This window comes from Protopterus annectens, chromosome 5.part1 (assembly GCF_019279795.1).
Source record: "Protopterus annectens isolate FY-2018-M chromosome 5.part1, PAN1.0, whole genome shotgun sequence".
NCBI lineage: Eukaryota > Metazoa > Chordata > Ceratodontiformes > Protopteridae > Protopterus > Protopterus annectens.
Genome location: NC_056736.1, coordinates 753,167,173 through 753,194,813, shown reverse-complemented (window position 1 = coordinate 753,194,813; position 27,641 = coordinate 753,167,173). Strand labels below are relative to the sequence as shown.

Here is a 27,641-nt window from a genome sequence, read left to right as displayed (position 1 = left end):
CTCCAGCTGACACAAACATCCTTCAAAAAGGTCTCACAGAGACAGATAACTGGTGCCAGCGCCATGGTTTAAAGCTAAATGCCAAAAAATGTATAGTCATACCCTTTGGCAAAAACAATGTGCCCACAAATTACCACATAGGCGGAAACCCATTAAGTACAGAGAAAGTTATTAGGGACCTGGGGACCCAAGTTGATAGCAATCTCTCCTTTGAAAACCACATTGCCAAAGTGGTTAGAAAGACCTTCTACATAGCCCACCTCATCACGAAGGGTTTCACATCTAGATCAAGAGAGGTAATCGTGCCCCTTTATTCATCTCTCATCAGGCCCATCATAGAATACAATGCCCCATTTGGGATGTACCTTACACGACACCTGCAGCAATTAGAAAGACCCCAAAAGTATCTCACCAAGAGGATCAAGGGTCTCAAACAGATGCTATATGCTGCTCGGTTAAAAAAACTCTAGCTCTACTCAGTTGCATACCACCTACTTGAGGCAATCTATGCCTGACATACAAAGCTATGTCAAATCCAGAATTAATGGACATGCTCCACCTCAGTAAATCTAAATCCCTTAGAGCCACACGCTTGAGGGACTTGAACCTCAGCACAGAAATAAATAGAACTTGCTGGAGGGACAGGTTCATAACCCAGAGGCTCCCTTCGCTCTGGAATAGAATTCCAGTTCATGTGAGGCAGAGCACCTCACTGAATCTCTTCAAGAAGAATCTCGATAGGTGGATGGGGGAATCGTAGGTTTGTCCCAGGGATTACTCCCGTGTCACTATTAGACAGAGGCACAGTAAACTAAACCTTAAAAAGGGCACAGTATAATCAAATCAAGCGGTGGCGTAAGCCATACAGAATCGGGCTAGGCTTATAATTGCCCCGGTGCAGATAGCGTAGTATGAATCTATGAACCTATGAGCTTCAAAAATGTAACCACAGTGCACCCTGCTGGAAAAGATCAGAAATGTTTATGGACTATATGCCTGTGCAAATGTATGTTTTCATAGTAGAAACTGGGACATACAGAGTTAACTTGTAAACTTGAAGAAAATAAGTAAAGAGTTTTACGATTGTGTTTACCACAGCTAGAAGACAGAATGTCTGTGACTAGAGTTTCTTTCTATTTTCTTAGGACAGAAATAATTACTAGGTTTACAATGTAAAAGTGTTAATTGTTTTACAACTTCCAGTTTCAGGCAAGCTTCTAAGATATGTGCCAGCTTCTAGCAGAGAAGTATTTTTCATGGAGACATGTTAAATTCTGTTGGTATCTCTTTAGCCTGGGAACTAGAGGCAAGTGTCAAATAGTGATGTCATCTAGCTAACCCAGCAGTAATGTGTATTACGAATTTAAGAACGATCTCAGAGAGAAAGTCTGTGCATTTTGTATTTGTCTCTGGACCTGTAAAACATCACACCAGCACCTGCCTTGCTCTGTAAGTAAGACTTAGATTATAGTATCTCTGTTAGAGATAGATAGATAGATAGATAGATAGATAGATAGATAGATAGATAGACAGACAGACAGATACATGCATACATAGATAGGAATATAGCAAGATTAGTTCAGATGTCTTCTGTATTTATGTGAGACTATCCTGCAATGTTGTTTTAAAGTATTTCCTGTGATTCTGAACTCTGCTGTCACTGTGTTGAGTTAATGAGTATTGTCTTGTGTTTTTACTATTTATTATTAAATATATTTACACTTTTAATTGTGGCTGGTTTTGTTTAGAGATATTTAAGCACTTAGAGTACTTGCATGCATTTGGTAACAATGCATAGGCTACTCTTAAATAGCCTTAAAAGTCTTGGACACACTTACCATTTGGATAATAGTAACATTACACAGTAGAATTGGTCACCCTTTGTAAATATCTTATTAGTAGCCATTAAGTAAGAGTGGTTGGTGGCATCTGGTACTACCGTATAGTCTGGGCAGAAGGAGGCATAGCTAGTGAACCTGTGCCAGCCTTCCTCGGTAGTGTCTGTGTGTTTGTATATAAACCAAATCTCAAAGTGTGTGTGTGTGTGTGTGTGTGTGTGTGTGTGTGTGTGTGTGTGTGTGTGTGTGTGTGTGTGTGTGTGTGTGTGTGTGTGTGTCATCTACTTGTGCAGGGACACAGAGCACTGGTTGGACAGAGAGGGAACTGGAGGTTTTGGGTTGACCACTCGGCTGAGATCTTAACCCTATAGCTGTGCCCATGGGGAGTCTTATTGGGGATCTGGAGAGAAAGGGAGAAACCAGCCTCAGGCTTACTGTGATCTCTGTGTGCTCTTAATGGAAATTGTACTTTTCTGTGTGTGTACTTGTCATCCTCCCAATGTGCATGCCCCTCATTGGTATTAGTGGTGAGGATTAAGGCTCCTTGATTACTGGGCCAGTGCAGGGGCATCACAATGATAAAGATGGTGGGTGAGATAGTGGAGAAATGTCTCCTGAAGGTATTCATAGCAGTATGGAGAGTAAGGCATAGCCCAGATGACTGGAGAATAGGCGTACTTGTGCCAGTGTTCAAGAACAAAGGGGGCATTAACAACAGTGGAGAGTACATAGTTATCAAAGTCCTGTCACATTACAAGGGGATACACAGCAGTGGAGAGTACAGAGTTATCAAAGTCCTGTCACATTACAAGGGGATATTAACAACAGTGGAGAGTACAGAGTTATCAAAGTCCTGTCACATTACAAGGGGATATTAACAACAGTGGAGAGTACAGAGTTATCAAAGTCCTGTCACATTACAAGGGGATATTAATGACAGTGGAGAGTACAGAGTTATCAAAGTCCTGTCACATTACAAGGGGATATTAACGACAGTGGATAGTACAGAGTTATCAAAGTCCTGTCACATTACAAGGGGAAATTAACAACAGTGGAGAGTACAGAGTTATCAAAGTCCTGTCACATTACAAGGGGATATTAACAACAGTGGAGAGTACAGAGTTATCAAAGTCCTGTCACATTACAAGGGGATATTAACAACAGTGGAGAGTACAGAGTTATCAAAGTCCTGTCACATTACAAGGGGATACACAGCAGTGGAGAGTACAGAGTTATCAAAGTCCTGTCACATTACAAGGGATATTAACAACAGTGGAGAGTACAGAGTTATCAAAGTCCTGTCACATTACAAGGATATTAACAACAGTGGAGAGTACAGAGTTATCAAAGTCCTGTCACATTACAAGGGGATATTAATGACAGTGGAGAGTACAGAGTTATCAAAGTCCTGTCACATTACAAGGGGATATTAACGACAGTGGATAGTACAGAGTTATCAAAGTCCTGTCACATTACAAGGGGAAATTAACAACAGTGGAGAGTACAGAGTTATCAAAGTCCTGTCACATTACAAGGGGATATTAACAACAGTGGAGAGTACAGAGTTATCAAAGTCCTGTCACATTACAAGGGGATATTAACAACAGTGGAGAGTATAGAGTTATCAAATTCCTGTCACATTACAAGGGGATATTAATGACAGTGGAGAGTACAGAGTTATCAAAGTCCTGTCACATTACAAGGGGATATTAACGACAGTGGATAGTACAGAGACACTACCGAGGAAGGCTGGGACAGGTTCACTAGCTATGCCTCCTTCTGCCCAGACTATAGGGGAAATTAACAACAGTGGAGAGTACAGAGTTATCAAAGTCCTGTCACATTACAAGGGGATATTAACAACAGTGGAGAGTACAGAGTTATCAAAGTCCTGTCACATTACAAGGGGATATTAACAACAGTGGAGAGTACAGAGTTATCAAATTCCTGTCACATTACACAAAGGTTCCAGAGAGGGTGACTGATAAATGAATATGCAGAGTAGTAGAATGTAAGACGGGATATGAGCAATTTGGATTTAGATGAAGATGCAGCAAAACTGACCTAATGCTTGCCATGAGATAGATACTTCAGAAGAAGCTAGAAATGAAGAAAGAGTCCAACTGGGTTGTCCTAGAATTGAAGAAAAACATATGATAGGGTCCCAAGAAAACTGGTTTTGGCAGTCCTGTGGTGGTCCGAAGTCCCAGAAACAATGGTAGAAATAGTGTAAGCTATGTATAAGGACCTAATGACTTAGGTACAAACAGTATTTTGTCTCACAGAGGGGCTCCCAGTGGAAGTGGGTGTGCATCAGGGTTCAGCTGTGAGTCCGCTGCTGTTCATACTGGTGATGGACTACATTAGCAAACAGTTCAGAGGGAAGAAATCAACAAAGTTGCTATATGCAGATGTTGTGGCATTGCAGTCAGATTCTGAGGAAAAACATCAGCAAAGGATGGGGGAACGGAATGCAGAACTCAAGGCACATGGGATGAAACTGAGCACAGATAAAACAGTGATAATGGGAGCAAATGGGGGAAACCAGAAGAAGCCGAAAATTGAGACAGACGGGAAATAGTGGAACAGGTTAACAGCTTCATGTATCTGGGAGGGGTGGTTAAGGAGAAGGGGAGTCTGAATGAGGATATCAAAGCTAGAATCAGAGGAGCTGCAGTCAACTGGCACAAAGTGTCAGGTGTAGTATATTAAAGAAGAATGCCAAAACAGCTGAAAAATAAGGTGAACAAAACAGTGGTGTGAGCAGTAGTACTGTAAGGTATAGAAACTTGGGCAGTAGAGGTAGAGCACTTGAGGAATCCAGAGGTGATGGAGATGAAGTGCCTGAGATGGGGGATGTGATGCACACTGTAGGACAGATAAAGAAATGAGGACATAAGAGAAGAAGCCAAAGTAGCTCAATTTGCAAAAAACATCAGAGTGGTTCAGATGCATGTGAAGGAATGCAGAAGACAATCTGGTGAAGAAGATTTGGGACAGACAGGAAGAAGGCAAGAGGAAATGAGGACATCCAGCAAAGAGGTGGATGGATTGTGTGAGAGAAGATTCTGAGACAGTCGGGCATGAGTGTTGAAGAATGTAGGAGAATGGCATTGAATAAAGAGAGGCGGCAACAGTTGACACAACAAATAAATGATGATAATGTTGATGAGTGTCACATACTGCCATTCTGTGACATGTTGATGAGCGTCACATACTACCATTCTCTGACATGTTGATGAGCGTCACATACTGCCATTCTCTGACATGCTGATGAGCGTCACATACTGCCATTCTCTGACATGTTGATGAGCGTTACATACTACCATTCTCTGACATGTTGATGAGCGTCACATACTGCCATTCTCTGACATGTTGATGAGTGTCACATACTACCATTCTCTGACATGTTGATGAGCGTCACATACTACCATTCTCTGACATGTTGATGAGCGTCACATACTGCCATTCTCTGACATGTTGATGAGCATCACATACTACCATTCTCTGACATGTTGATGAGCGTCACATACTACCATTCTCTGACATGTGGATGAGCAGCAATATATTTTTACATCATATCTCTGTTGTCTAGAGATGGCACTGAGGGATAATATCCTGAGTGGTTGGGTACAGGGTTCAAATCCTTTTTAGTGCTTCTAAAGTGTGCTACTTGTAGCATTCCTGGTATCTAGTCATTCACCGCTCCACTTTGTTTTCGTTTTCTTTTACGTAAGTGCTTTTAAGTTACTATATAAAGTGTCCCTGGTTTCTAGTGTTCCACCCCATCCTACATTTTCAGAGTTACCCATGGTATCCATTTTTTCCTCCCAGTGCCCAATATGTTTATGTGCCATTAAGGCACAATATATAAGAGTTCGTACTAGTGTCTAGTGGTTCCCCCCATCCCCATTATTTGTAACTGTCATGAAGATATAATCTGTTTTCCCTGGTGACTAGTACACCCCCCACCACACACACACACACACACACACACACACACACACACACACACACACACACACACACACACACACACACACACACACACTTGTCTTGTATAAATGTCATTCAAGCATGACAGTGAAGAGTTCTGTCAGGTGGCTAGTGGTCCCTCTGCCCTCCCAACCCAAATCTGTATTCTTCCTGGTAGCTTATGGTCATCCCAACCCAATGTTACAGGCTTTGCTCATTAGTCTAAGGGCATTTGAAAGTATGGCAGCCACCCCATCACAGACACTCACACACACACACACACACACACACACACACACACACACACACACACACACACACACACACACACACACACACACACACACACACCCTAACACTACCTTACCACTAAACTTCCCAGCACTTACTTTTACCATGATGAATTGAGTTTGGCCCAGTGTGCACAGAGGAACATAAGCAGAACATAATTACATGCCAACTAAGGGAGGTAGCTACAGTAAAACACTGCCAAACGAAGAAGACTTTTCATACACCATTACTGAATTTTTGTCTGGACAAACATTCAGTACTTTAAAGAAGGAAATGTGTGAAACAAGCTGACATACTGATTGATGTATTTTATTTTCACTGGTACAGGATTCTGGTACTTTAGGAATCACCTTGTGAACATAACAAGATGCACAAGGCTATCTGTGTCTGCTGCACTGTGCTGTAAAGTTTATATAACTTTTATATCCTTAACTGATTTTGGCACTACACTTGTTATGGCCTGGATTCATTCGAGTGTTTTAGCTGGAGAAGCTCATAAGCTCAATCAACACCTTGTCTTTAAATTGACTTTGGTCATGAAAGTGGTTTCTTGAGTATACCTTATGTACTGCAGAGTACAGTCTTGCCCAGTGGGGCCTATAACATGTTATTTTTCTTCACTTGGTCAAGTTATTTTTGAAACTGTTTGCAAAATACTGAGATCATGTTTTTTTTTTCCTTTTTATTAATGTCCCAACTAAATTAAACAAAGCCAGTGGTGAAGAAACAAAGCTACAATGGATGTTAACCACAAATCCTGAATCCTTCCGGTCACTAAGCTTGTAAAGAAACCACTGTAGAACGGATCTTAACCACAAATCTTAAATCCTGAATCCTGAATCCTGAATCCTTCCGGATACTAAGGGACCACCATCCTAATTATGGCATTGGGACATTTCCAAAGTCTACAACCAGCTTTCTACTACTTCTTCAGGAACCTATCTAAGTTTCATAAAAATACTTTTCTGAAATAGTTGGACTGGACAAATGCAACATTTTAAACCATTTCTCCCTAGGTAACACCATAAATTTTAACACCACTTTATTAATTATGTTAAACCAACAAGTTCCAGTAAGGAAGAAAAAAGTCAAAACTCCTCCAGTCCCATGGCTATAATTTACATCAAAGCAAATAATGAGGTCAGGGGTGGCTCATGCTATAGGACTGCAAGACTGCAGCCCTCCCACCTAGAAAAACCAAAAGAAAAAACTGTGAAACAAGAAAACAAAAAAAAAAAATCACGAGTCCCGACTCCTCCGCAGACACATTGGGGAACTCAGACTGCCTTTGTCAGCAGTCTGGGTACAGAAGAAGAGATACCCAGGAATCTGTGCGGTGAGATACCCAGGAATCTGTGCGGTGAGATACCCAGGAATCTGTGCGGTGAGATACCCAGGAATCTGTGCGGTGAGATACCCAGGAATCTGTGCGGTGATGACCGCACAGAGCAGAGGAGCTCCGAACTGCTTACCAATGAGGACTGAGGGGTGAGCTCTCACGGGGATTTCACTGCTGCGTGGGCTTCGTTCGTGACTTGGACTGCTGCTTCAGGTGTGGAAATGGTCGCTGGCTGGATACATGTGTGTGTAAAGGCTTCATAACTTGGATTGTACTGCTGCTTCGTGAAATTACTGGACTCAAGATAGGTGTGGACATGATTGGTTGCTGTGTGTGTGTGTGTGTGTGTGTGTGTGTGTGTGTGTGTGTGTGTGTGTGTGTGTGTGTGTGTGTGTGTGTGTGTGTGTGTGTAATGCCCCAGTTGCTATATACTGGTGGCTAGAGAGAACAAATGGTGGTGGGTAGAGATACTCAGGCTTGAACCCTGTACCTTGGATGCAGGTGGCAAGGACCTGAATTCCCTATCCACCACCCTTTGTAAAAAAAAATTGCAGATTTTTGTCTCATATTTGTTCTGTTCCTCATAAAATCTGTGGTTTCTGTATCTACATTTTTCCTTGCAAAATCTGTAATGTAGAGGTGCACTGGTAGCATTGCTGCCTGACAGCTACAGGTTCTCTGGTTTGATTCTTGGCTGGGGTGCCTTCTGCGTGGAGTCTGCATGTCCTCCCATCTTACAAAGATGTGTCTGGAGTTTCTCCCTGCTCTGCTGAAAATTGTCTTTTGTTCCAAGTCAGACTAGTTTCCTGGTTAAATGTTTAAAAATAATAGGCATTTGAATTTCAGACTTCATATTCTTCAGAAAGTACATGGTAACACAAAACCGTTTATTCTAGCAGTTGTCTAAGCTTATAACATGAATATTTGAAATTTGTCCCTATTTTTGGGGCTGTATTCCCCCATTATTGGCTTCGTCCAGGTATTTTGTGCTAAGGTTGAGAGCTATCTATGGTGAGAACTGAATTCACTGAATGTTTGGGGGCTGTATTCCCCCATTGCTGGCTTTGTCCACATGTTTTTTGCTCAGAGGTTGAGAGCTATAGTGAGAACTGAATTCACTGAATATGTTTGGGGGCTATATTACCCCATTATTGGAAGAGGTTGACAGCTATGGTGAGAACTGAATTCACTAAATGGTAGCCATTTAAGTTTGTCTTCCTCTCTTTCACAAAACAGCTGATTTGGCATAGTGGTATGTTTCTCTGACTGTTTTGCACAGGGTCCCCTGGGTTAAAGACGTGGCAGTGAAATGTATGGTGGTAACACAGCATTTTATTCTAGCAACTTTCCAACATTGTACAAGCAATGTTTAAAATGTGTCCCTGGTTTTTGGGCTTTTGTCCCCCCCCCCCAATAAATTTCGGCTTTTTCCAGATTTCTTGTGTGGCAAAGTTCAGAGATACAACTGTGTGTTGAGTAGATTTTACAAGGAGCTGAGAGCTGCAGGGGAACAAAACTGTAGTGCTGCTTATTCCGAGTCTGCTTGCATTGTTAATAGCACAACAGGTAGTGTACTTGTTTTTGATGCAGAAGGTTGTGGGTTCTACTCCCACAGAAGATAGATGCATTGCTGATACTGTACTGTGTTGTAAAGGGGGTGGATGCTGCAGTCCTTTTTGGCGACGATACCTAGAGTAGTAACTATGAACCTGTTATCAGTTTGCCATACATTCCCTATTGCGATATCACTAGCTTATCATTTTTTTAATGCATGCAACATAGGCAATTTATTCCTCAAGGGCAACAGGCACTTTATTTGTAGATTAATAAACAATGACATATAAAGTTGTTTGCTAGCAGAAACCTCTTCATTGTTACATATTTCTTTAATGTGGAATTATTTAGATGACTTTTACTACTTCAGAGATTGTTCATATTTACTGATACTGGTGGACTGTAGAAGATTGAGTAGACTTTTATGATGGAAATGTTCTGAATTGGGTAGTTTTGTCATTGGTGCATGCATTTTGTTTCATTGTTTACTGGAAAAATATTCAAAACAATAAATTTAAAATGCCCTCTAACAACTGCACTGTATTGTACAAGGAATACAATTTAATACAATCGGGAAGATGTATCAAAGAGCATGTGTATGTTTCATGTTCAAGGGGCCTATGATTTGAAAACAGCCCAAAAGGAGCCTATGATTTGAAAACAGCCCAAACTTAATCTTTATCTGCCACTGGCAAAATGTATTTTCTTTGAGTGTGGGTTTCAATGCTGTTTCAATGCATGTGAGTTTCAAGGGCAGAGAAGTTTTAATGCTAAGTCTGTTTTCATTGTGAGACTGCATTGCTTTGTTTAGCAGATATCTATTGGGGTTTGTGCTGTAAAAATGCAAAATAAAACTTTCAAATGAAATCCAAATCATTGCAGAAGTAAAACAGTATGCACATTACAGTGTTTATGATAAATGGGACAAAATAACCAAGGAATGGGACATTGAAATGGTTGCAGGGGAGAGGCTCCAATCGACCATGATTTTGAGAGGGGAAGGGCAGCAAACTCAGACAGCCCCGGTTGACTATACCTCTCAGCTGTCCATATTTTTGCAGAATGAATAGATATTTGCTTCTTATTTTTGGTTTGTTCCTCATAAAATGTGTGGTTTTCTGGCAAATCATTTAGGAATGAAGTCACTAAATGGCAGACATTGAGTTTGACATCATAACCTTCAGAAAAATGCATGCTAAAGCAAGACCTGTTATTCTATCAACTGTCTTTTAAGTTTATACAAGAGCAATTTTTAATAGTGTTTGTATGTTCCCCCAATATATTTGGCCTTGTCCAGATTTCCTGCATTAACAGGTTGAGAGGTATGTGCAAATAAATTGCTTTATAGAATTAGGCATATCCAAACCTCTCAACTGTCCCTGATTTTGGCTCAAAATGTTGCTCTTCCCCTAATAATCCCTCTGCAAAATGGCAATTTTGGAAGAAAACATGGAGAGTTTACAATTAATAAATAACTGTAATAATCAGTTATATATTACTTTTATTTCAGAAATGCATGTAGATTATTTTATTTTGTCAGCTGCTCAAGTTAGCAGTACTAATATTAAAAAGTGTCCCTTCTTTGACAGGTTCCCAGCTGTATTGTGTGGCTATTTTATATTTTTGCATCACATTTTTGGTCCATTCTTTGTAAAATTGTGTTTTTTTGGCAAATTAGTGGCAATTCATTAAAGACTGAAGTTAGAAAATAATGAAAGACATTTGAGTTTCAGATTTCATACCCTTCAGAAAATTCATACAAATGCAAGACCTACTATTCTATTATCTTTCTAAGTTTATAAGAGCAATATTTAAAAATTGTCCTTATTTGTGGGCCTCTGTCCCACTTCTGTGTATGGCTTTGTCCAGATTTCTTGCTCTGAGGTTGAGAGGTATGACAAATGTGTCAGGGCCATCACCGTCAGCCAGAGACATTTCAAATTGTGACAAACTTGTTGCACCCCACTCCCCCATGTAGTGACTCTGGATGTGCCCAAGCAAGGCAAGGAGCAGTTATGCAGTGTAAATGTGCAGGGTATCCCCCCCATCCAAGGTAAACACAAGTACTACAGTGGCTTTTCATCTGTCCTTGATTTTGCAGAATGTTCTTGTTTCTGCCATATTTTTATACTGTTGATTTATGCTTATTATTATTCAGAAAGTGCCTGTTGCTCTGTGTTTAAGTAGCAATGCTTTAATAACCATCAGTTAAGCTTGTCTGATATTGTAAGATGCAAGTAAGTTTTAATAAGCAGTATTGCCAACATTGAAAGCCTTTCTGTTGTTGCCATGCAGAGAATACTTACATAACTAGATAACATATAAGCCGTGGGTATTGAAATGCATGTGACAGTATTTGTAATAAAAGACAGGATTACATTATGTTAAGCTCATTACAGGCTTTACATGCAAACTAAACAGAATGCTAGTCTATCATGTGTGGTCCGTATCCTGTGCAGGAATCCTTTTAGCAATGTATGTTGAGCTTGTTTCTTGTTTGCTTTTCATTTTTTACTTTGGTCATGTTTTCCCCATGAAACAAGTAGGGCTTTATAAGGGCAGAATACAGGGATGTTCTGATCTCCTTGTCCCTGGATGAGGTACCCTTACTTATAAGGTGGGCTATGTAGAAAGTTCTCCGTACAACGGAAGCTACATGGTGGTCAAATGTCAGGTTGCTATCAACCTGAGTGCCTAAATCCCTCACGACTGATTGCATGCTTAGGATGTTGTTATTAATGTGATAAATTGTGGGATCATCACTCTCCCCAAAGGGGATGATAATGATGATGATGCATTTTGTGGTATTCAACTTGAGGTCATGTTTCTGGCACCAGTCATTTGTCTGAGTGAGACCCTCTTGGAGGATGTCCACATCACTATGAGAATTGCTGACCGCACCCAGCTTGCAGTCATCTGCAAACCTGGTTGGCCATAGACCACTGGTTTTGGCCTGCACCTCAGAAAAGTATATCCCAAATAACAGAGGTCCCAAGACTGAACCCTGGAGTACGCCACTCATTACGGGTCTACTGCTTAAGGTGGCTTCCATTATTTTGACTAGGTGGGTTCTCTCAGTGAGCCAGTTAGCTACCTATCTGGTAGCATATGGATTGATGCCTAGTTGGGAGAGTTAACTATTATGCCTGAGTCGGGAATAGTGTCAAAGGCTTTGGCTAGGTCAAGGTAGGCAGTGTGCACTGTCTTCCCCTCGTCCTTGGCTTTGGTGACTGTCTCAAAGAAGTCAACCAAATTTAACAAGCATGACCTCCCCTTGATGAAAAAAAACAAAAAGAAGAGCCAGCAAAACCAATGAAATTAAAATGATAATAAATCCGACAGTTAAATTTCAAAAAGAAATTTTTGAATTTCTTTCATATGCCAGAGATGCTTCCATTATTGATTCCAATCTCATGCATCAACTTTCAGTATAGGATTCATCCAATCAATACATATATTTCTTGCCTAAAATACACAAGGATCCCATACACCCCCCCAGGTAGACCAATTGTATCAGGCAGGGGATACTTCACTGAACCCCTCTCCCTTTTTTTGGCTGAGAAATTGAAACCTTTATTGTCACTTATCCATTCATGCCTAAAGGATACCACCAATTTCCTTCAAATCATTTCTGACACTCAGCTTGAACCTGAATGGCGCATGTGCACTTTAGATGTAAGCGCCCTATACACCAACATACCCCATTCTGGTGGATTAGAATCCTTATCCTATTGGTTGCAAATCTCAGGTCTTTACACAAGTGAATTTAACGAATTTCTACTGGACATGGCCTCATATGTCCTGACCAACAATGTTTTTTTCTACCAAGATGTCTGCTACTGGCAAACCAAGGGTACCGCCATGGGCTCTTCCTTTGCGCCCATTTATGCCGATCTTTTTATGGCTTATTTGGAGAAGGACCTCATATACAACAGTATTAACATTACAGTAGTAACAATATATACCCTGAACATCTTGACATTTGGCGACGATACATTGATGATTGCTGGGCAGTATGGAAGGGTGATCTTGAAGGTCTTTTTGAATTCGTTACATATCTCAACAACAACCGATGGGGTATACATTTCACTTTACATTATGATTTTGACAACATTACGTTTTTAGATGTATCCATCCACAGATTATCTGACCATACCCTAGGCACCCAAGTATTCAGAAAACATCCTGAATATAATACCATATTACATGTTACCAGTTTTCATCCCCCACACATCTGTAAAAATATTCCCAAATCACAATTTATCAGACTTAAACGTATTTGTTCTGATAATATATCTTATAGTGAACAAAGTAAAGATCTTGTCAATCGATTCAGGAATAGGGACTACAAAATGGGCCATGTCTTCGATGCTATACACCAAGTGGGTCATATGGACAGGGAAGACTTACTAACCTATAGGACCAATCAGAGTTTTCCCAATCAACCACTTAGATTTACCACCACATATGGCAGAAACTCAGACAATCTTATTCAGAGCATACAAAGACATTGGAATCTATTACTATATGATACTGATTTATCCTCTATTATTCCGAATCAATGTCTTTTCTCATTTAGGAAAGGTCGAAATCTGGGCAGCACATTTAGTCATTACAAACATGGACATTACGTGGACAACCCTGAACCACTTCAAACTACACTCACAGGTTGAATTCTTACGGGTTGTCATCCTTGTGGACATTGTACAAATTGCAACACAATTTCTAAAACCAAAGAATTCACCAGCAGAAATTCTTCCAATGTTTATGAAATAAAATTTTTTGCCAATTGTAGCTCAGATTGGCTAATTTATTTAGCTACATGCTCATGCGGAGCATTTTACATAGGCCAAACATCCAGGCCACTCAGACTGAGAATTTCGGAGCACATCAGTAACATCAAAAAAGGCAGAATCAATAATGCCCTATTCAAACACCAGGTATCACATCCCTCAGCTTCTTTTATGTTTACCATTATTGACATCATACGGGGTAAAAAATCCAATAAAACGGGTTGGCATGAATTACTTAACTCAAAGGAGAAAAAATGGATTGTTAAGTTGGGTGGTCTTTTTCCACCCGGGTTGAATGATAAGTTTTAGTTTAAACCAATCAGATTTTTCTGCAGTCTATTTAAAGGAAAGCTTGGAGCATGCTCAATTCACACTGAAGAAGGCTGTGTAGTTAGTACCAGCCGAAACCAGTCTGTGTATTTCTTTGCTGTCCTATGTAACAACGGGTTTCGCTGGCTCTTCTTTTTGTTTTTGTATCGTGTTCTCTTGAGCCGTGCAATTGCTTCCGTGCAAACAATTTTTTCATATCTCCCCTTGATGAAGCCAAACTGTGTGGGATCAAGTGTTTGGTGGTTGCCAATGTCCTTGTTAATGAGGTCCATGATAATCTGTTTCACTGCCTTGCAGAGCAGGCTAGTTAGGCTGATGGGTCTAAAATTTCCAGGATCAGTAGATGCTCAACCCTTGGACAGGCACTCCTCCTTCTCCTTCATAGGAGCTTGACTTGTACAGCCCTATTTTGTATGAACCCCCCCCCACCCAAAAAAAAAATTAATACTATTCATCCCCAATTGCAACTTATACTCAGAAATCAACTTCAGCCTTCATTCAAATGGAACCACCACTGAAACTGTTTCACATGTGAAACTCCTTGGTGTCATCATTGATACAAACCTAAAATTCAATCTCAATGTTCAACAAGTAGTCAGGAAAACATTTAATAACTTACTTGACCTACTATACAGAGCAGCTTGTGCTCACAAAGACAAAGGACTGCATTCATAAGATCCACATTCTCATACTCTGCTGCTATCTTTACAACCATTCACTCAACCTCCTTTACAAAACTAGAACAGTGCTATAACAAAATAGCTAATATTGCCATCAGGCAACATAACTTGCTCAGATTCCCAAACTACTGTAACTAATATCTACTAAAAATAGCACATAAAATTCCACACATTCTGTGGAGGTGTCCATCTCTAATGACCCTCATCAATGGTACTGTCCCTCTGGAAATATTCAGTTCCTTACACAAATAACTTCTTCCCAAAACGTACACAGAGAGTCTCTGTACTCTTGCTACGTATCTACAATTTGGAACTTCTTACTCATCTCTATCACACCAAGATCCCAATTTCTTTAAGTCCACATTAAGATTGTACTTGAAGGATACCTGGATCTGCCAGTGGTCTTCACACAGAACTAGAACCCAGTTCCTTTAAGTCCACATTAAGATCATACTTGAAGGATACCTGGATCTGTCAGTGGTGCTTCCCTTCCTCTTCTTTGGATAAGTTACCTCCAGTTTCTATGTCTTAGACTCAGTCATACCTGCCAGTTATCCCATGTGTTCACATCAACTTTATTCAGTAAATATTATGGCCATGCGAGTTACTTACCCACCTTCACCATCCTCCTCAGCTGTCCTTCTTCATCAACGTTATCTTCCCCACTGTAACGCTGTGTATTATTTTCCTCATTATAACTGTGTTCACCAGATGGCCTCCTTTACAGGTCTGTCTATACTTATGTCTCCCATCTGTTATATTTACAAATCTACAGAACTGCAGTATATTCTATTTGTGTATTTGCACAAAATTGAACAGGTTTTTGTATTTAAACAATATCCTAATGCTAATTTCTCATGCATGCTTATGTTCTAGAAGTCCTAAATTCTGTACAGTGAATCTGAAAGTAATTCACTCTTTTTTAATGTTACTTTTTCTGTATGTCATTTTTATGAAGAATACTTTAACAATATGAAAGTTTTAGATAATTTTGAATTTTACAGTTATAGAGCTTTTCTGCCTAGATCTCTGCCAAAGAGAGCTTTCTGCTCAGTTGAACTTTCCCAGTAAAAAATGCAAATAATAAATAAATAAATAAAACTTTGCAAATGATTTTCAGCCTTATGGCTCTGTTTTTTCAGGGATTTGAGCCAGGCCTTAGTTACTACACTCTAAATTGGCCCTAGGTGTGAGTGTGTGCATGTGTGTGCCTTCTGTGGAAGGTTGGGCATCGGGCTGGCAACTCAACACTGTAAAACTCTACTGCCAATCATGAGCGGACAGATGCTCCGCTGTGACAACCCCTAACCAGGAAAAAGCCGAAATAAGAAGAAGACTGTCTATGTGCAGCAGTTTGCATTGCTAACATACAGTGATTGGTTCTCCAGGTTAGTTTCTAGTTGCAGTACCTTCTGTGTGGACTTTGCTTTCTCTGCAATTGATTTTCTTTCATGTCCCAAACACAAGAAGAAGGAGATGTGGTGACCCTCTTTTCCACAGCTGCATTTGTGCTTGTGTGAGTGTGTATATATTCATGCTCATACATGTCTGTCTGTAACTAGTAAAGAACTAGTGTTTTACCCACGATTAATACTCTCCCTTTCTCTCTCTCTCTCTCTCTCTCTCTCTCTCTCTCTCTCTCTCTCTCTCTCTCTCTCTCTCTCTCTCTCTCTGTCTCTCTCTCTCTCTCTCTCTCTCTCTGTCTCTCTCTCTCTCTCTCTCTCTGTCTCTCTGTCTCTCTCTCTCTCTCTCTCTCTCTCTCTCTCTCTCTCTCTGTCTCTCTCTCTCTCTCTCTCTCTCTCTCTCTCTCTCTCTCTCTCTCTCTCTCTCTCTCTCTCTCTCTCTCTGTCTCTGTCTCTCTCTCTGTCTCTGTGTGTGTGTCTCTCTCTCTCTGTCTCTCTGTCTCTCTCTCTCTCTCTCTCTCTCTCTCTCTCTCTCTCTCATACCTGTTCAGTGCAGGCATATTTTCTGGATTCTGGATTAGTATAAAGTGGATATCAGAAAATGAATGAATTATCAATGCTGCTTCCTTTAACTGATGACTTTATAAGAACATAATGTTATTTTACAACTGTTTTACTGCCGGCCATCCATCCTTAGATAAATTAAAATGTACATCTTTCCCTTCTTGTGTTTGTTTTAAATAACCATAAGTTCTGAGGATTTAGGAGGAAATACTAGCAAAAAGAAAGGAAGATCTAACCTACCCACCTTTAAATTTTTTATTTTATTTATTTATTTTTTTTCCTTTTACATTTGTTGACTGGGCTGGTCCAACTGGATTTATGTCTATTTTCAATGGAGGCCCAGGGAGAAAAGCTCCATACTACAGAATAGATTAACAAATACATAGGTACATTACCATGATTTGGCAAGTAATAATAGTACATTACATTTTAGCTTATGAGTAAGTAAAAAAAACATAATCATAGTTGCAAATTAGGCATGGATATACATAAAACAATATATAAGGTATGTGAAATAGAACACTATTAAACTAAATGAGTTAAACACACTATATTGTTAGTAAAAAATCATTGAGTTTGTGGGGATGAGAAGATTAGTGTCTAGTGTCTAGTCTAAATGTTTCCTAAAAGAACACCTTACAAAATCTTAGACCTGCCCCTGTGCCAATCCTGTCTGAACTTAGCCACTATACTTCACTCACCCCCTTCAACCTAGATCATACTTCACTGCCCTCTCCTGCCTCCTACTCCATTCCTTTCTGTTTCCCCACTACCTCACCTTATTTATTTCATCTCCGCACACCTTTCCGCTACCTCTTTCCTCCCGACTCGCTTAAGCTACCTGAAGACACCCTACCTGCACTCTTCTTATAATCTCCTTCTCTCCATCCTTTTTTATAACCATAATATGAACACCTCTCTCATACCAAGACATCACTCAATTTCAGCTCATTGTCTCTAATCGTGTAATCTCTGATATCTCTTTAAATTCCTTATTAGAATTGTCTCAGGTCTTATTTACCACATGCTAATCTAGGTAACAAATAATATGACTATTTTTCCCTCACATATTTTTTGCAACTCATGTTATTGTTTTTCTTTGCACTCTGTTATGTAATATATGTCCTATGTTTTTCTCATTACATCCTTTTTTTCACTCATGTTTTGTAGTGTAACATGTTACTTTGTGATTTAATATATCTGTACCCGGTGTTTTGTAATGTAACATGATACTTTGTGATTTAATATATCTGTACCTGGTGTTTTGTAATGTAACATGATACTTTGTGATTTAATATATTTGTACCCGGTGTTTTGTAATGTAACATGATACTTTGTGATTTAATATATCTGTACCTGGTGTTTTGTAATGTAACATGATACTTTGTGATTTAATATATCTGTACCTGGTGTTTTGTAATGTAACATGATACTTTGTAATTTAATATATCTGTACCTGGTGTTTTGTAATGTAACATCATACTTTGTGATTTAATATATCTGTACCTGGTGTTTTGTAATGTAACATGATACTTTGTGATTTAATATATCTGTACCTGGTGTTTTGTAATGTAACATGATACTTTGTGATTTAATATATCTGTACCTGGTGTCTTGTAATGTAACATGATACTTTGTGATTTAATATATCTGTACCTGGTGTTTTGTAATGTAACATGTTACTTTGTGATTTAATATATCTGTACCTGGTGTGTTGTAATGTAACATGATACTTTGTGATTTAATATATTTGTACTTGATGTTTTGTAATGTAACATGTTACTTTGCAATTTAATACATCTGTACCTGGTGTTTTGTAATGTAACATGATACTTTGTGATTTAATATATCTGTACCTGGTGTTTTGTAATGTAACATGATACTTTGTAATTTAATACATCTGTACCTGGTGTTTTGTAATGTAACATCATACTTTGTGATTTAATATATCTGTATCTGGTGTTTTGTAATGTAACATGATACTTTGTGATTTAATATATCTGTACCTGGTGTTTTGTAATGTAACATGTTACTTTGTGGTTTAATATATCTGTACCTGGTGTTTTGTAATGTAACATGTTACTTTGTGATTTAATATATTTGTAGTTGATGTTTTGTAATGTAACATGTTACTTTGCAATTTAAAGTATCTGTACCTGGTGTTTTGTAATGTAACGTGATACTTTGTGATTCAAAGTATCTGTACTTGATTTTTGAAAGATTCTGATTCTGGAGCTTTTCTTCCCAGGTCTCAACTGAAAATGGGCACATTCTGGCCCAGTTGGACTTTCTCAGTAAACAAATGTCAAATACATAAATAGAAAATTCTTAATGAAATATTTGAACTTGTTGGTCTTGTAGTCTAGTTTATTTATTTATTTTACATTTGTTGACCGGGAATAGTCCGACTGAGCTGAAAATTGCCCTTTTTCAACAGAGGCCCTGGGAGAAAAGCTCCAAGGATTACATATTACAATGAGAAATAAAAATTGCGTAAGCAAAATATTCTTAAAGATACTTTCCAAGTGTTGAATAACATTATACTAATATCATATATTTACAAGTCATAGTTTATATGCAGGAGATGTGAAAAGATAAAACATAGTTTCAAATTATACTAGTTTTAGGCAGTTTTTGTGAATCCATTTAGTCAAATGACACTCTGGTAAATGTAAATTTGGTTAACAGTTCATTTGTTCAAGTATTACATTCCATGAAGTGCACCCTGGTCAAAGGTCAGTGCTGAAATACTTATAAGAGCCAATAATAGATTTGGGGCCACAGTGAGGTTTTGTCTTATCTTATTGCTACAGCTAGGTTTGAGGTTAGGGTTGCTTTTTAGGGTTATGTTAGTGTGAATGTTACTGTGGGGTCAGAGTTAGGTTTAGTTTTATGAAGAGGCACATCTATTGTGCATTTTCTTTTTCAAAGCTGGTATGCAGGCAAAGCTGTTTTCGAATTTGTTCTTTTTTTGTTTCTTGTTTTTTTTTTTTTGTTTTGTTTTTGAAATATTGTATTTCTGCCACCAGGTAGTGGAAAGGACAATATGAAATCTGACAGGATTTGAGTTTAAACATGGCAGCATGAATTCAATGCAAAATACTACGTCTTGGAAGCAGAAACAGGAAAGGAACACAGAGCTAGATGATGAAACACAAACAAAACATAAAGAAAGGAATCTGAAGGTAATCCTAGAGATGAACATACAGTAAGCAATAGGAGAACACAGGAAAAGGGCTAGTAGGACATGTATCATCATGTGTGTACGTGTGTTTATCATAAATGATCAAACTGTTTAAATGTCCAGTATAAAACACTGACAAAATCGATTTGAATATTCATATTACTGAAAACTCTTAAATCCAAACCTACAAAACACTGCAAAAAAAAAAACAGTTTTCGTTTGTAATCTTTTAACCAAACTCTCACCCTTTCACCAACCTGCACCATCTTAGTAGTGTGTGCTAACCCTAATCCTAACCCTAGTCTTAACCCTAACCCTAACCCTATACTTTACCTTAAACAAACTTTAAGTAAGAGTGCCACTACACAAAACATGCTCAGACAATGCACACATTCAAGCACCAATACACGCACTCTAACTGTAAACCACATGCATCTGCATACTCAAACACACACACACACACCTTATAAATACCCGTTTAACTCTTTCAACAAAACTGTCATTCAGAATTGATGCCAGAGTTAAAAGATGTCAGATCACATGATTGAAAAACGTACACTTGATCAATGCTTCTGGACCCATATACATATATGTATGTATGCATTTTTTGTACACACGATGGATGCAAATAACTTCCAGTTATATACATTATACATGTCATACTTATATACATGCAATACCACTATATGCATCTTTGTGTGTGTCTGTGTATGTACACATCAGGTATAGTTACATATAGGTATTATATGTAGACATATGCACTCCCACAAACTTCCAGACATAGGGATATACAACTAGGGCATAAATACACAGGAAAGGCTGTGTGCGTGTGTTTGTGTGTGTGTGTATGTGTGTGTGTGTGTGTGTGTGTGTGTGTGTGTGTGTGTGTGTGTGTGTGTGTGTGTGTGTGTGTGTGTGTGGTCACGTACGTTTATATGAGTTGCAGTTTTTATATTGATTTTGCTTTATTTGTGAGTCACTTTACAGCATTAGATCAAGCACTATTTTGTCAAATGTTCAAGTGAGTCTAGGATGATACATTGTATCAGTTTAAGTGAGTGCACATGTGCCATTCACTTAGACCGACTGCATGCAGTGTTTTTTTGCAGAAATCTGCAGTCAGTGGATTGTTAAAATGTCTGCTTTAATCCAGTGCTGTGTGATCTCAGAAGTGGTTTACGTAAGTAGCAGGGGGGGGGGGGTTGCCCCCTGCAGAATTACTGCTTGAAGTGTCTTTACTTTATTCTTTCATCAGATCAAAGATTAACAATTTGTGTTTATATGTTACAGTGCCTGGTTGAAGGATACAGCTGACCCATTAATCCACAAACTGGATCAGCGCATTGCAGCCCTGACAGGATTAAATGTCAAGCCACCTTATGCTGAGTACCTGCAAGTGGTGAACTATGGTATTGGAGGTCATTATGAGCCCCATTTTGATCATGCTACAGTGAGTAATCTAGTTGCAAAATGTAAATGAATGTAATATTACAATAAAAATAAAATGTAAAAATTTTACAGTCCTGTCCTAAACTTGTACTAAAATGTTAAGCATGACTATAGAAAATGTAAAATAGTATATCTGTGTCAGTCTGGAAGATCAGCTAAATATAAAATGTTGCATAATCTGAATTGTAGGTGGGGGTATCCACAGGAGTTACCAAGAGCTTAGGCAGATGAAACTTCAGGTTAACATCTTCTTTTAGGAGTTCAACTACCCCACCGGATGCTGCACTGCAATTTTGTGTCTTTCGGCTTTTCCCGGTTAGGGGTCACCACAGCGGAACTCCGGTCCGCTAATGATTGGTAGTGGATTTTTTACGTACCGGGTTACCAGCCCTGATGCACAACCTTTAACAAAAGCACGGCCCATTCACGTATGCCTCTACACAGAAGACGCTATAGCTGAGAATTGAACGGGACAATGTCTTGCTATGGGGTGACAACGCTACCGCAGCACCACCGTTAGTACTAAAACACAAAAAAGAGCCTGGTTTGTAAGTAGAAACAAGCTTTTTCACTTTGCTAATAAGAAAGACCAGCATGATAGATGCTGAACCAGTAGCACACTGCCCTGCAGGCTCACATTACTGCTTATAACATGCAGAACACACACAAGCAAACCATGCAATAGTAATATTCAAAATAAGCTAGAGATACATTGTTTCAAACTTCCAGCACTTGTCCAAGCATGCTGAGAGAAGGAGAAAACAATATCTGATTTATACTGCCTACAAAGTAGATCTCCTTTTCCATGGGTAAAGTTCTCTTTTGAAATCACATATTTTATAAAAGATAGATATCTATTTGATTTAGTATGCTAGTATGCAAGACCAAAAAAAAAAAAAAAAAAACTTGCTAAACCATATACAAATGTTTCTTCAATTTCATCATACCGTACTAAGCTTACTACAGTGCCTTGGATTCAGGAATATAAAATTAAATGTCATGAGAAGTGGACATTGCAATAAATCCTTACATGTACCAAAAATGTAAAGGGCAACCATTCTTACCACAGATATTTCTGTAAAACATTCTTTATCATACATCTGGTTCCTACAGAAAGTATCTAAACTACCCTTGTCAGAGAATTACATTTGTGCTTATGGTTTACCATTTCTGTCCCCTGAGTTCTGGAAATTGCATCAATTACATGTTTTTTTTTTACAACATTACAGTGCCAGTATTTATATCCATTGTTTCCCTTCATTTTATATGCTGCCAGTAATATCAGATGTGTATATTTCCCGAAGGCATCTACAGATTCAAAGTATATAAATAAATGTTAAATAAATAAATAAATCAGCTGAATTTTTCAGAAAACATGAAATGAAATGCCAGCATCTTGTACATGAAATACTATAGTTTTCAGATGTGTAACAGCTTTTGGCAATGACCACAAATGTGGAATTATTTAGCCATTTATTACAATTTCTCCTATATGTTAGTATTACTGTCTCTTCCATATGTCTTTAGAAAACTCAGTAGGTCACGTTTAAACCTGACTACTATTCAAAGATATTAGGAAATGCCTTCACTCATGCTAGCTTATGTTTAAATACAATAATTATAAAATATCTGCAAGTTAGATTCTCACTTTAAATAAAATATATTCTATTTGTTTGGTTTTCCCTAGACTGTATGTCGTCAGGAAAGTTCTTATTAATGTAACAAGGTGTTCATATGTTCATAAGTAAATACTTGGCTAGCTGCCATTGCAGGCCACTTTAGGCCTGGTCAATTTTCATTTAAAGGTGAGAATCATTCACTGCGCCTTGTATCTATGAGGTAAACACCTTAACCATTAAGCCAACCCAGCCCTACAGAAAAAAAGAACCCAGACCATAAAGTCAGGTTAAGAAATGAGGAAAACAATGTATAGTTTATAAAGTAAGAATGTTTGTCTTCGCTATTATGTATACTTTTATGCAAAATCTATAGTATGACACCATACAGAACTCCTGATAATTGCATAATTTATGCATGATGCAGTATATTTTCCTATCCTTATATGTTAAAGAGAAATTAATATTAAACCGTGTCCAGCTATCTGGAATTTTGTAAATAATTCTATGTCATTTGTGAATGTTGATATGATTTGCACAGAACTGTATGTTATGTACTGAGCTTTAAGAATGCAACCACAGCATACCCTGCTGGAACATAGAAGATTAACCTGCAAAACTCAAGAATAGTTGAGGTTAAGTTACTTTATAGTTGGGCCATAAACAAAAGATGTTATCTCTTGGTTTCAGTTCAATAGCAAGCACAATGTCTAGAGCTAGAAGTTTTCTATTGTCTTGAAAGAAAAGTAATTACTAGGTTTAAAATGTAAAGTGTTTTATTGTTTTATGACTTCCAAGATCTGACAAACATCTGAGGGATGTGTATTTTTAACACAGAGACGTGAAATTCTGTTAGGTTTCTGTTTAGCCTGCGAACTAAACACAGGTGACTAAAAGTGATGTCATCCAAGCTAACCCAGCAGTAATATTTGATATTAATTTAAGAACTCATTGCTCACCATTGCTCGCTCCCAACTTCTATCCACCCTATTCTATGCATCTCTCATTCTGACTAATCTCAACAAAACTGAACTAAGCAAAATGGAAGCCTGCTATAACAGAATTGCCCACTTTGCTGCAAATTGCTCATATAGAAATCATCACTGTACTGCTTTGAGACAGCTCCACTGGCTTGAACTGCCCAGCCTCCTAACCTACAATCAGCTTTGCCTCTGTCATTCTATCCATTACCTCCCCAATAAGTGTCCTGCCCTCAAAAACCTAGTACAACATCACACAGCCAAAAGGCCTCTTAGATCATCAAGCAAACTACTACTAGAAGTCACCAACAGCTACAATAGCTTTGGAGATGCACTATATAGTAGTTCAGTGGCTAAAAAATGGAACTCTGTCCCCACTAGCATTCAAAACACATTATCCAAAGCCTCCTTTAAAGACCTCATCAGGCAACATCTCAAGCAAAGCTGGCAGTGCCATGATTGCTCCGCAGGCTAGTGAAAGCGGATGAGGTACACATACTAAACCTAGACTACTTGATAATAGTTTTCAATCTTACTCACAAACACTGGCTAATCTACAATGTATGTACTGTACCTGTGTACTATGTATGTATTCTACCTATGTTCCAAATTTCAGCTGTACACCACAAATCTATTAATTACCTTTATTTTTAAATTAATATTTTTTTGTTTGTTCTCTCCACTGTAACTGTTTATGTGCCTCATACCACTGTAAAAACACGTCTGTTGTAATTCGTGTGTATACTGATCATGTCTAAATAATTAAATGTGTCTGTAATTTTTCTTTGTGGAGCTTTTTTCCCTGGGCCTCTGCTGAAAAAGGGCCTTTTCGGCTCAGTCAGACACCCCTGGTTAACAAATGTAAAATAAAATAAATAAATAAAATAAAATAAATAAACTCTTTTGCAGGGAGAGACTGGACATTTTGTATTTTGTCTTGGACCTGGCAAGAAGATCCACTCATCATCATCTGCACTTGCTCTGTAAGTAAGATTTAGGGCACAGTATCTCTTTTAGATATAGATAGGACAACACCAACAGCCTGGTTGTAGAAAGCTGGAACAAGATGACAAACTCCTCGGCTCGAACAAAAAATGTTTATTACATATATTACACATATTCTGAGGAAGTCTGGCTATTTCAGATGAAAGCGCTTAACCAGTGATATACGGTGGTTTTTCTTATATGTAATAAACATTTTTTGTTCGAGCCGAGGAGTTTGTCATCTTGTTCCAGCTTTCTACAACCAGGCTGTTGGTGTTAGATATAGATAGGCATATACTAAAGATTAGTTTAGATGTTTTCTGTATTTATTTGAGACTGTCCTGCAATGTTGTTTTAAAATGTTTCCTGTGATTTTGAACTCTGAAGTTACTCTGCTGATTGACAAAGAATTATTGACAAAATTCCAGATAGCTGGGCTGGCAGCATGACACAAGTGATAACTAAACACAATAAAACAGGTCTAATTTGGCTAAAATTCAGTTTAGCCATGGAACAGATGCATTTTCTTTGCTCCATACAAGGCCTAGCCCGATGGCTCTTCTCCTTGTGCCCCCAGACCCCCAATCAGTCCATTTGCGCCAGGGGAGGACCAGAGCCAGGCATTCCTGAGCTAAGCAAGAGTCATATGACTCATTAGTTCCTGCCCAGGAATCCTTAACCATGACAAGTGGTAGAGAGCAGGTCAGCTTGATGGTCCTCCAAAGCAGCCTATTCCCTCCATCTTGAAGCACCCCTTCCCCCCAGGAAGCCCTTTTGAGCTCCACTATTGCTGTCTTCTGAGTGGAAGCATTTATCCACACATTTCCCCTCAACGTATAATGCACGGCACTCAGACAGTGCAGGCTCAGTCTTTACTACTTTAAATTTCAATCAGTTTAAAGACTTCCTGTCTCAACAAGATGCATGCAATTGCAAAACCTATTGTCACACCACCTAAACTCTATATCCCTCTCCAATCTACCGTGACATAGAGATAATCACCTGCAGACTATTCTAATGTGTGTATGTATATATATATATATATATATATATATATATATATATATATGTGTATATATATATATATATATATATATATATATATATATATATACATGTACATATATATATATATATATATATATATATATATATATATATATATATATATATATATATATATATATATATATATATATATATATATATATATATATATATATATATATATATACATATATATATATATACATATATATATATACATATATATGCACACTAAAAGTTTCTCCCTTTTTGCTTTCTCAATGTTTGCTTTGGTGTGTTAATGGCATAAGCATAGTTAGATTGGGTGAAAGTGTCAGGGGGTGCAATCAGCAGACAGTGTTTTGGCTTTTTTTTGTCAATTTAATATTTAATGCTCTTTGCATATGTAAGTTGATCAGGGAAATAAGGCTTCTGTATTCTCAGCAAATGTCTCCAGTGTATTAGGTTGATATGCCAGCCATTCTCAGTCAGTATGGGATATATAATCCCTCCATCATGTCCTGGGTCTACCCTTCGACCACCTTATAGAGGGTTACCTCTGGTACACATTCCATGAAAGGCACCCAGGCGGCATCTTCACTAGGTACTCCAAATCCACGTCAAGTGCCTCATCTCAACATAGATGAGCAGTGGATGCTCTTGGAGATCCTCCCATTCTGGTAAATTCCTCATTTCGTCACAAATAGTAAGTCAGTGCAACTCTATCACCATACCTCATTCCTGCCACTTTTATTTGCAGTCTCACTTTTGCAGTTATTACCTTTGGGTAGATGAGGCCAGAGACACACGTGCGTTCTAAACTGAGTGATTGAGGCCTTGAGGGTATCCCTCAGTTCTTGTTTCATCACCCAATGAAGTAGATTCTGACAAAACAAACTACACCCCTACAATCAACGTGCAATTAATTAAGCCAATATATTACTCAGCTACTGAGAGATACTACAAAATATCTCAACAGAATAAAGTGGATGAAAGATTTTTTGACAATTTATTGAAATTACTCTTAAAGGTTATTGAAGGGGGTTTGTGTTTAGTCTTTAATGCCATGTTTCATTTTATTTTATTTGAATTTTTATATCTAAAGTCTCAAAGGACAAATGCAAAGTGTTGCAATATAATACTTATCAGGAAGACCTATGTGAGTGTGCTCACAGCAACAGGAGATGATTAAAGAGTAGAATATCGGGTGCATGAAATAATTACTTGGAATAAGCCAGTGGTATATCTACTTCAGTGCTTGTCCTGACCTTTTCAGTAGTCAGTCACTAGAGGAAGAGGGTTACAGTTTCACTCAAATGTCCATGGCATGGCAACTTGGCTACAAAAAGAGGCATATAATATACACCTCACTTCACTATTATTATTATTTGTGTGTGTGTGTGTGTGTGTGTGTGTGTGTGTGTGTGTGTGTGTGTGTGTGTGTGTGTGTGTGTGTGCATACCAAGGTAAGGCAAAGTCAGCTGTTATTATCAACAAATGTTCTAGTGGAAGGGTAAATAATCCATAGAAGCCTAAAGCAGTGATAGCCCTACTCAAAGGTAGTACTGTAATAAAACAAGAAATGTTGCACTGTCATACTTCTCAACAACTTGCATTTGAGAAGTGAGTTTATAA

General features: G+C 38.4%; 1 protein-coding gene across 2 annotated transcripts in view; it reads left to right on the top strand.

Annotated features, from left to right (window-relative positions):
• The window catches only part of P4HA3 (prolyl 4-hydroxylase subunit alpha 3), a 1,158,229-nt gene that overhangs the window by 933,098 nt on the left and 197,490 nt on the right, over positions 1 to 27,641 (top strand). For both annotated transcript variants that reach the window (XM_044073397.1, XM_044073396.1), the window contains exon 9: positions 21,242 to 21,401. In XM_044073397.1, the coding sequence (XP_043929332.1) occupies positions 21,242 to 21,401 (160 nt within the window). The remainder of the gene's footprint in view (positions 1 to 21,241; positions 21,402 to 27,641) is intronic.